The 10,950-nt window shown below is 55.8% G+C and overlaps 1 protein-coding gene across 2 annotated transcripts; it reads left to right on the top strand.

Moving 5' to 3' along the window:
- Nucleotides 1-9,540, top strand: ST6GALNAC4 (ST6 N-acetylgalactosaminide alpha-2,6-sialyltransferase 4). Of its 2 annotated transcripts, XM_015116763.3 has the most exons (6): nt 1-209; nt 516-602; nt 2,202-2,387; nt 4,425-4,837; nt 7,348-7,455; nt 8,856-9,540. In XM_015116763.3, exons 2-6 carry the CDS (start codon nt 591-593, stop codon nt 9,043-9,045), a joined length of 909 nt encoding a protein of 302 aa, XP_014972249.1. In that variant the 5' UTR covers nt 1-209; nt 516-590; the 3' UTR covers nt 9,046-9,540. The 2 variants fall into 2 exon arrangements, with proteins under 2 accessions (XP_014972249.1, XP_077824015.1); XM_077967889.1 differs by lacking the exon at nt 516-602.
- The last annotated feature ends 1,410 nt before the right edge of the window (nt 9,541-10,950 follow it).

The raw sequence follows: 10,950 nt of genomic DNA on the forward strand, positions 1-10,950 counted from the left end.
CTCTGGCCGCTCGGATCAGCTTCCAGTCCGGTCGGCCCGGCCCGGGGGCCATGGAGCTCCGAGCAGCGGATCGCGAGCCTCCTGCGAACCCCAGCCTCCACGCCCGGTTAGCACCCGGCCGGGAGATGAGGCAGTGGAATCTGGAAGGGCGGTGAAAATCCCACGTCCTGCCCTTCCCCGGCCTCTCCATTCGTCCCCCGGGTAGAGAGGTAGGATGGATGGGGTGGAATTCCGGGCTTCTGGTTCTCTCTGCCCCAGACCCGATTGGTGACCTTGAGCTGGGGGTGCCCCCTGGCTGCCTCTTGGGTTGGCAGGAGGTCTCGCAAAAGTCGCTGAGTCCTGCTCTTTTAGGATGGGGACATTGCCTTCCGGTGTTTGGAGACGTCAAGGGGTTGGATTCCCGGGCGCCATGTGCTTTCACCCCGGCCTGTACCCTCCCCTGCCTCAGTTTTCCCGATAGCCTAGAACCTCATGTGCCTTATCCCTCCTAGCTCTGAGTTTCTGGGTCTTGGCAGGTGCCCGGCTCCCACCCCTTCCCAGCCCCAGCCCTGGAGACAGCAGCCCCTAGACTACCGAGGGACAGTGACAGCATGAAGGCTCCGGTAAGTGGTGGAAGAAGGAGGACTTCCAGGGAACGCAGAGACCCTGACCAGCGGAGCAGCTCAGCAGCCTCTCCACCCCAGGAGCCACTGCCACTTCTGACCTCCCTGCTGCCGAGCAGAGAAAGGCAGAATGGCCTCAAAGTCCAGCTCTCTGTGTGACCCCAGGCGGGTGGCATCCCCTCTGCGGTGTCCGTACCTTGCTATCCCTGTAAAACGGAGGTAACACTACGAGCTAACCAGGCAAGGCCTACCTGGGACTGGGGGTGTGAAAGTTCAGTTCAGCCGCTCTTGTCTTTACCGCAGAAGCCCCGGGTTGTGAGAGAGAGACAGCTGGCTGTGGGGGGCAGTTCATCTCAACTGCCTGAGTCAAGGTCTCTGGTTCCTCATGGGCAGGGGAGCAGGTGCCAGGCAGAACTACCTCCCCTGCACAGCTGGCCACACAGAAAAGACTTATTTTTAGAAGCTGACGTAGCTTTGCGGGCAGAAAATGGTGGGCCTTGGGCAGGATGCGCCGGGGTGGGTGGGGGTGATGGGGTGGGGGGTGGGGGCGACTTGCCCACTTCTGATTTTCAGAGAGCACCAGCCAAGGGCTCGGTGGCTTCTGAACGGTGGCCTAGGGACTTGTGCCTCGAGTCTAGAAAACTGGAGCCCAGAGAGACACAGGTGGTGACCAGGGTGGACCACTACCCAGTGACTAGCCCACAGTTCTGCTGCCACCAAGCCCCTCCCCTCCTGGGAGGCTTGGTGGTGGTGGAGGCATTCACTAAGTCTGCCAGGAGGGCAGCCCCAGGCTGGGCCTAGCCCGGATGGCTAGAAGAGCTTCCTGGTTCCAACGGCCTTTGGAACATGGTTTCTGGAGGCAGGAGCCTCCAGGCACCAGCTTTTCAATTATTAAAGCCATTTCTTGAATGACATTTGCTCCAATCTCCTTGTGCCACCTGGCCTGCTGATCATCAGACGGCCACTGAGTCAGCTGGGGGTGGGGCGGAGGCAGGGCCACACTAGGCAGCCCTGGTCCTAGGCTGAAGAGGCTGGTGGCCCTTCTGAGGCACCACTTTCCCGTTGTCATGTGCACAGCACTTTACAGTATACAGAACGCTTTCACTGCCCCTCCCGTAAGTTCACACGGTAGGCGTTATCAGTCCCCAGTTTGCAGAGGAGGAAACAGGCCCAGAGGGATGGAGAGCCACAGGTCACGGTAGGCGTTATCAGTCCCCAGTTTGCAGAGGAGGAAACAGGCCCAGAGGGATGGAGAGCCACAGCTCACATGGTACACCCCAGCCTCCAGTTAGACATATGGGCTTTCCAGCCTGTATTTAAGGCCCCACTGTGGTGCTTCTTTGCTGTATGGCCTTGTACTACTCACTTCACCCCGAACTGCTTTCCTTATCTAGAAGGTGGGGATAATGACAGTGGTATCTCCAGGGCCTTATGTGCCCAGAGCTTGGCATCCCCGTGTAAGGCCCAATGGGTGGAGACTGGATTCTGCTGCTGTTCTAGGAGCTGCTCTAGACCCAGGAGGCCAGGTGCAGCAGCGCTGAAGGGGCTTCTGGGAGCCCCTCCCCACATACACCCGCCCATGGCCACTGTCTCCCTCAGGGTCGGCTCGTGCTCATCATCCTGTGCTCTGTGGTCTTCTCTGCCGTCTACTTCCTCCTGTGCTGCTGGGCCGGCCTGCCTCTCTGCCTGGCCACCTGCCTGGACCACCACTTCTCCACAGACTCCAGGCCCACTGTGCCGGGCCCCTTGCACTTCAGTGGATATAGCAGTGTGCCAGATGGGAAGGTAAGTGGGCCAGGCAATGCATCTGGGGTGGGTAGTGACAGCTGGGCTTGTCCCAAACTGGACCTTGAACTCGGCCCCTCTGCTCACCAGCCATGTGATCCTGGCCAATCATGTCATCTCTCTGAGCCCTAGGTTCTTTTTTTTTTCTTTTCTTTTTTTTTTTTTTTTTTTTTGAGACAGAGTCTTGTTCTGTTGCCCAGGCTGGAGTGCAGTGGTGCGATCTCGGCTCTGAGCCTTAGGTTCTAAGAAGAATTTTTTTTTTTTTTTTTTTTTTTTTTTTTTTTTTTTTTTTGAGATGGAGTTCTGCTCTTGTTGCCCAGGCTGGAGTGCAATGGCACGATCTCGGCTCACTGCAACCTCTGCCTCCCGGGTTCAAGTGATTTTCCTGCCTTAACCTCCCGAGTAGCTGGGATTACAGGCATGCACCTCCACACCTGGCTAATTTTGTATTTTTAGTAGAGATGGGGTTTCTCCATGTTGGTCAGGCTGGTCTCGAACTCCCAACCTCAGGTGATCTGCCTGCTTTGGCCTTTCAAAGTGCTGGGATTACAGGCGTGAGCCACCGTGCCCGGCCAAGAAATTATTTTTTGTTTGTTTGTTTGTTTGAGAGAGAGAGAGAGTCTCACTCTGTCACCCAGGCTGGAGTGCAGTAATGCGATCTCAGCTCACTGCAACCTCAGCTCACTGCAACCTCCACGTCTCGGGTTCAAGTGATTCTCATGCTTCAGCCTCCCGAATAGCTCACCGGTTCTTGCCCATCTCGTCCTGGAAGATCTGGTCACAGGAGGCCCTCATGCGCTCAGTGAAGGTGTACACCTGCAGGCCGGGGTACATCCGGGTGAGCTGCAGCAGTGTGCGGTAGGTGCAGTCGCCGAGCACCCGGTCCATGTGCCTGCCCTAGCCCTGCCCTGGGACTACAGGCGTGCGCCACCACACCTGCCTAATTTTTAGAGATGGGGTTTCACCATGTTGGCTAGGCAGGTCTTGAACTCCTGATCTCAAGCTATCCACCCACCTCAGCCTCCCAGAGTGCTGGGATTACAGGTGTGAGCCACCGTGCCCGGCTAGATGTTGTTTTCTTTTTCTTTTTTTTTTTTTTTTTGCATTTATATTTTTATTTGTTTATTTATTTTAGACAGGATCTCACTCTGTCAACAGGCTGGAGTGCAGTGGCACGATCTCGGCTCACTGCAACCTCCGCCTGCCAGATTCAAGGGATTCTCCTGCCTCAGCCTCCTGAGTAGCTGGGATTACAGGAGTGTGCTACCACGCCCAGCTAATTTTCGTGTTTTTGGTAGAGATGGGGTTTCGCCATGTTGGCCAGGCTGGTCTCGAACTCCTGACCTCAGGTGATCCACCCACCTCGGCCTTCCAAAGTGCTGGGATTACAGGTGTGAGCCACCACTCCCGGCCCAGATGTTTTCTTTCCCATTTTACAGATGAGAGACTTGAGGCTCACAGAGGCCAGTGACTTGGCCTCAGACCACATAGCTAGGAGGGGGCAGAGCCAGGATTCAGGCTCAGGACCAGGGAGTCCCACAGTTGTCCTGGGCATTGACGACCCTGCTTTTACTTAGAAACTGGGCACAGTGTGGGTGAGGCATGCGCAGGGGAGGGGGTGGCCTAAGAATGATTCTGAAGAACTGAGGTTCATGTTTACTTCACAAATACTGATATGACCTCCAGTCTGTGCCAGCCACTGTTCTAAGTGTTTTATAAATATTTGCTCAAGCAAACCTCATAAGAACTTATTATGTAGAGACAGTTAGGGCCTCAGAGGCAGCGACAGGAATGAGGATCACAAATATGGCTGATGAGGAAGTGGGGGGGCTGAGTGCAGAACCTTAGCTCTGACACTGGATATCACTGTGATCTGGGAAAGTCATCCCTGCTGCCCAGCCTGTAAAATGGGTCAATAACAGTCCTTCGAGCCGATACCTGATCAAGTGAGGTTGGTGGATATACCTGGGGAAGGCGCAGGGGGTGTAAGCTGCACGCTCATGCCTCTCTGTCTCTTTCTCCCTGCCTGCCCTGCAGCCGCTGGTCCGCGAGCCCTGCCGCAGCTGTGCTGTGGTGTCCAGCTCCGGCCAGATGCTGGGCTCAGGCCTGGGTGCTGAGATCGACGGTGCCGAGTGCGTGTTCCGCATGAACCAGGCGCCCACCGTGGGCTTTGAGGCGGACGTGGGCCAGCGCAGTACCCTGCGTGTCATCTCACACACAAGCGTGCCGCTGCTGCTGCGCAACTACTCACACTACTTCCAGAAGGCCCGAGACACGCTCTACGTGGTATGGGGCCAGGGCAGGCACATGGACCGGGTGCTCGGCGGCCGCACCTACCGCACGCTGCTGCAGCTCACCAGGATGTACCCCGGCCTGCAGGTGTACACCTTCACTGAGCGCATGATGGCCTACTGCGACCAAATCTTCCAAGACGAGACGGGCAAGAACCGGTGAGCCTGGGGCCTGCCTGCTGGGGTCTCCCTGGCAGCTGGGGACCTTCATTCTCTGCGAGTCTCTTGTCCATCAGGGCTCTGCTCTGTCAGGCCCGGGAGGTCAGCACTCAAGGAGGCAGACATGGTCCTGCCCTCTAATGGGGGGCAGGAGGAAAAGGGGATGTCACTCAGGAAACTGTCACACAGATCTAGAATCCCAAATGGTGGTGAGAGCTATTAGGCCTTTTGAGCACCCGACGGGAAGCACTGGGCAGTGTGTGGAGGGGCATGAGGGAGCGCTTCTCTCTGGAGGGAATGGTCTGTCTAACTTGGTCTCTGATATCCCTTCTGGATAATAAAAGTTAGAGGCCAGGTGTGGTGTCTTACACCTGTAATCCCGGCATTTTGGGAGGCCAAGGCGGGAGGATCACTTGAGGTCAGGAGTTTGAGGCCGGCCTGGCCGACATGGTGAAACCCCGTCTCTACTAAAAATATAAAAATTAGGGCCAGGCGCAGTGGCTCACGCCTGTAATCCCAGCACTTTGGGAGACCCAGGTGGGAGGATCACAAAGTCAAGAGATCAAGACCACCCTGGCCAACATGGTGAAACCCCGTCTCTACTAAAAATATAAAAATTAGCCAGGTATGATGGCGCATGCCTGTAATTCTAGCTACTCAGGAGAGTAGCTGAGGCAGGAGAATCGTTTGAACCTGAAGGCAGAGGTTGCAGTGAGCCAAGATCACACCACTGCACTCCAGCCTGGGTGACAGAGTGAGACTCTGTCGCAAAAAGCAAAACAACACAGAGCAATAACAGCCCTCTTTGCTCACCAGGCACTGGGTGAAGCACTCCGCCTTCAAGGTTTCATTTTATGTCATACCCAAAAGCGCACTCATGACTCTTGCCAGTCCCTCCTCCACACGCCTGCTCCTCCACCGGCCTCTGTGCTCAGGAGACAGAACAGTCAGCCTCTGGTGTATCCACCAGAAAACTGGGCTGTGCCTCTGACTCCCCTTCTACCATCATCTGCCACATACAATGGCCCATGGCTGCCACCTTGACCTAAGCTGCAGGCTTCCCACCCCCACCACTCCTGGCCTGCCTGCCCTGTGTGATCCTGCCCCTGCCTGCCTCTGTGACCTTGTGTCTCCTTCACTCTCCCTGTTCTACCCATACTGGCTATCTGGGGCTCAGACATCCATGCCTATTTCTACCTGTAGTCCTTTGCACCTGCCGTTCCCTCTCCCTGGAATGTTCTCCCAGATCTTCCCATGACAGGCTCCTCTTGCTACTCAGGTCACCTCCTCAGGGAAGCCCGCTCTTACCACCCCATCTGAAGGGGTGCCTCCCGCCCTGGCATTCTTTTTTTTTTTTTTTGTTTTGAGACGGAGTCTCGCTCTGTCGCCCAGGCTGGAGTGCAGTGGCGCGATCTCGGCTCACTGCAACTCCGCCCCCCGGGTTCACGCCATTCTCCTGCTTCAGCCTCCTGAGTAGCTGGGACTACAGGCGCCTGCCACTGCACCCGGCTAATTTTTTGTATTTTTAGTAGAGACGGGGTTTCACTGTGTTAGCCAGGATGGTCTCGATCTCCTGATCTTGTGATCCGCCCGCCTCGGCCTCCCAAAGTGCTGGGATTGCAGGTGTGAGCCACCGCGCCCAGCTGCCCTGGCATTCTTTATCCATTCCTTTGTTTCCTTGTCTTGGCAGCAGGTGTCACCCTCTGCCATCATCTTGCTTATAGATTTGTCTCCTAGCTACTTGTTTATCTGTTTGTCTCCTTCCCTTGGGAATGTTAGCACCAGATGAGGCAGGTTCAGGGCCAGCACAGGGCCTGGGTGGGGCTCAGTTTGAATGAATGAACCAGTTCATACCTGCCCTGTAGAGGTCGAGGGTGGTGGCCCTTGGCTGGGAGGGTACCCAGGGCTGCTGCCTCCAGAGAGCTGAGGCTGGAGCCACCACCTAGCCCCTGACTCCAAGTGGAGCATGGGGGCATGGGGCAGGGTCTGGGCTGACAGTGTTCCCTCCCTATAACCCCTAGAATTATCTCCACTTCACAGACCAGTCATGAGGCTCAGAGAGGTTCACGAGCAAATGTGATGCCCATAGCAGAGCCAGGGTTCAAGTGGAAGATCCTTGGACTCTAGACAACCCCGCCCGACTTCAAACCACGGTGCCCTGCTGCTTCCTGCTGTCTCCCCAGGCCTGGTCCCTTAGATGAGGAGAGGACATGGCCAGAGCCCCCACACCCATCATCCAAGGGTTTACTCAAACCCTGCAAAGCGTAGCTGGGCCCAAGTCCCACTGGGTGCTGAGGAGGTGATCAGGCCTGGGTTTGTGTGCCGTTCTGCCTGTCACCCACTGCTGGCCTTGGGCTGGCTCTGCCCCCTCCCCAGCCTCCCCCAGGGTCCCCCACAAGAGGTTGAGGTGCATAGCCCTGGACTGGGAAAATACCAAGTGCCACTGGGGCCTGGAGCCACCACGAGGCCCCATGTTGACAGTGTCCCCCCGTCCCCCCAACCCACCCCAGGAGGCAGTCGGGCTCCTTCCTCAGCACCGGCTGGTTCACCATGATCCTCGCGCTGGAGCTGTGTGAGGAGATCGTGGTCTATGGGATGGTCAGCGACAGCTACTGCAGGTCAGACCGGCCGGGCCGGGCACACGGGGACACCGGGAGCACTGTGAGCCCTCCCAGGCCTTAAGCCAGAGGATTTGGGAGGTGTGGGGGCAAAGAGTGTGTGGGTTTCATGGTGGGTGACCATAGCACAGATACCCCTTGGGCTCTGGGCCTTGGGGAAGAGTTCAGTGTCAAACAGGCTGCCTTAGCAGCAACCCCAGTGCTGCTCATTGTGGCCACAGGCTGGTCACGGGCCAGTCATGCCACCCTGCAGACCCTCTGTTTCCTTATGTGGAAAATAGAGAAAAGAACCACATCTTCCTTGGAAGGTTGTTGAAACATTTAGGGGAGGAATAATCCACAAAAGTGCTTACCACAGTCAGGGCCTATATATATAGGGCCTAAATAGATATATATACACACACACATATATATATGTGATATATCTTATATGTTTTAATTTTTGATATTATATATGATTTTTGATATTATATACTATTTGGTATTATATACCAGCATGACATCAAGTTCAGATATGTTTATGGTATGATTTTGTACCATCGTTATATTATTATATTTCTTTTCTTTCTTTCTTTCTTTTTTTTTGAGACGGAGTTTTGCTCTTGTTGCCCAGGCTGGGGCTGGAGTGCAGTGGTGCAATCTCGGCTCACTGCAACCTCTGCCTCCTGGGTTCAAGCAATTCTCCTGCCTCAGTCTCCCTAGTAGCTGGGATTACAGGCGCGTGCTACCACGCCCAGCTAATTTTTTGTATTTTTAGTAGAAACGGGGTTTCATCATGTTGGCCAGGCTGATCTCGAACTCCTGACCTCAGGTGATCCACCCACCTTGGCCTCCCTGGGGATCAGGGATTACAGGTGTGAGCCACCGCACCTGGCCTATATTATTATATTTCAATATCATGGAAACTAACAAGTTCAGAACAGGTCACCCAGGTGACAGGTGTCCCTGTGCCCCAGCCATGGCCCTGGCCACACGGCTGGCCCCTGTGATGCTGATGGGGAGGTGGGCGTGCAGGGCTGGTGGCTCTGTGACATGAGAATGAGGAGCTCCTCCCTCACCAGGAGCCCAGCACCACTAGCAGGGTGCTTGCAGTCTCCATCTCTTGATCTATGCACTCGTTCTAGAAGGTGGATGTGACCATCTGCATTTTACACATGGGATATTGAGGCTCAAGGGTCCATCTCTGGCCCAGAGTCATCCAGCTAGCAAGAGGCAGAGCCAGGACTTGAGACCTGGCCTTTGGGATTTGCTACTCGCCTATGTGTCTTGGCCTTCCCAGGGATCAGGCATGGGTCTCCATGAGCCCATGGGCCTGGCGAGGGGTGGTCAAGGTAGGCAGCAAGGGGTGGCAGGAGGTGAGTGAGTTCTGTCCCACACCAGCCCTGTTCCCCACCCCACAGGGAGAAGAGCCACCCCTCAGTGCCTTACCACTACTTCGAGAAGGGCCGACTGGATGAATGTCAGATGTACCTGGCACACGAGCAGGCGCCCCGAAGCGCCCACCGCTTCATCACTGAGAAGGCAGTCTTCTCCCGCTGGGCCAAGAAGAGGCCCATCGTGTTTGCCCATCCGTCCTGGAGGACTGAGTAGCCTCCGTCGCCCTGCCAGCCGCCATGCTGTTGGGAGGCCTCTGGGATCTCCCATCCCAGGCCATCACACTCCACAAAAACATTTAATTTATGGATCCTGCCTCCTGCCACGTGCTGGGTGGAGTGCCCCACTCTGGCGACACTTGGAGCCATCTCAGGCCTCATGACTTGAAGGGGAGTGGAATGAGGAGCCCTGTCTCCACCTCTACTCCCTGAGTAATTCATGGCATTTGGGGGCTCACCCCACCTCCAGGTCTGTCAAGTGGCCTTTGTCCCTCGGGCTGATGGCCCCCTACTCACCAGCATCATCATGACCTTGTGCCAGTCCTGGTCCTTCCTCCCCAGCCACCCCTACTACCTTTTGGTGCCACACTTCTCAGGCCGGCTGCCCTGGTTGGGGCAGCCAGGAGCCTGGGGTTCGTTGGGTGAAGGGGCCTTGGAGTTGTGACTGCCGGGGCCGTATCAGGAACGTACGGGTAAACGTGTGTTTTCTGGACACTGTCTCTAGCGTGGTCATGTGTCTAATGTGGAGACTAGAGCTTCTTTCCCTGTCACAATCTCAGAAGCTTTTTTTTTTTTTTTTTTTTTTTTGAGACAGAGTTTTGCTCTTGTTGCCCAGGCTGGAGTGCCATGGCGCGATCTCGGCTCACTGCAACCTCCACCTCCCGGGTTCAAGCAATTCTCCTGCCTCAGCTTCCCAAGTAGCTGGTATTACAGGCGCCCGCCACCACGCCCAGCTCATTTTTTGTATTTTTAGTAGAGATGGGGTTTCAACATGTTGGCCAGGCCGGTCTCGAACTCCTGACCTCAGGTGATCCACCCGCCTCGGCCTCCCAAAGTGCTGGGATTGCAGCGGTGATCCACCGAGCCCAGCTGTCCCAGAAGCTGTTGACTGGAATCCCTGAGGCCCCTACCCGGGCCCACATTGGCTGGGCTTCAGTTTCTTCCCCAGCAACCTCCTGCTGGTGGCCCCAGCCCAACCCCTTCCCCAGTAGGTCAGGGCTGCTTCGGGGGGCTGGTTCCTTCACTGCTCTGGCCCAGGAAACTGACCCCAAGCCAGAGACTTCTTTGGGAACCCCGTTCTGTACCCAGTGAGAAGACAGCCAGGGCCAGGAGGAAGGACTCTGAGTGGGAGGGAAAGTCCTCCACCCATATTGCTTCCCTGGTTCTAGGTCAAATGGCAAGTTAAATTAGCTGTTAAATCTGGGGTTGGGCCTGGCACAGTAGGGGCTAAGGCGGGAGTATTGCTTGAGACCAGGAATTTGAGACCAGCCTGGGCAACATGACAAAACCAGTCTCTACCAAAAAAAAAAAAAAAGTGGGCCAGGCACAGTGGCTCACGCCTGTAATCCTAGCACTTTGGGAGGCCGAGGTGGGCAGATCATAGATCACTTGAGATCAGAAGTTTGACACCAGCGTGGCCAACATGGTGAAATCCTGTCTCTACTAAAAATATGAAAGATTAGCAGGATGTGGTGGCGGGTGCCTGTAATCCCAGCGACTCTGGAGGCTGAGGCAGGAGCGAAAGTTGCTGTGAGCCACTGCACTCCAGCCTGAGCGACAGAGTGAGACTCCATCTCAAAAAAAAAGAAAAGAAAGAAAGTGGGTTTAGTCTCCCTGCAAAGCAGGAAGGCAGAGGGCAGCCCTGGGTGGGTGCTGTGAGGGAGTCTAGCCTGGCTCAGGCCTTATTTTCCTCACCTATAAAGTGAGGAGAAGGGCCGGGCGCGGTGGCTCAAGCCTGTAATCCCAGCACTTTGGGAGGCCGAGACGGGCAGATCACGAGGTCAGGAGATCGAGACCATCCTGGCTAACACGGTGAAACCCTGTCTCTACTAAAAGATACAAAAATATAGCCGGGCGAGGTGGCGGGCGCCTGTAGTCCCAGCTACTCAGGAGGCTGAGGCAG

The sequence above is a fragment of the Macaca mulatta genome, chromosome 15 (assembly GCF_049350105.2).
Source record: "Macaca mulatta isolate MMU2019108-1 chromosome 15, T2T-MMU8v2.0, whole genome shotgun sequence".
In the NCBI taxonomy this organism is placed as follows: Eukaryota; Metazoa; Chordata; class Mammalia; order Primates; family Cercopithecidae; genus Macaca; species Macaca mulatta.

Bases quoted from the DNA above. Each gene is read 5' to 3' on its own strand.
- ST6GALNAC4 (XM_015116763.3), top strand. The intron at 2,388-4,424 runs GTAAGTGGGCCA...CCTGCCCTGCAG, and splicing joins GCAGTGTGCCAGATGGGAAG to CCGCTGGTCCGCGAGCCCTG. The intron at 4,838-7,347 runs GTGAGCCTGGGG...AACCCACCCCAG, and splicing joins GACGAGACGGGCAAGAACCG to GAGGCAGTCGGGCTCCTTCC.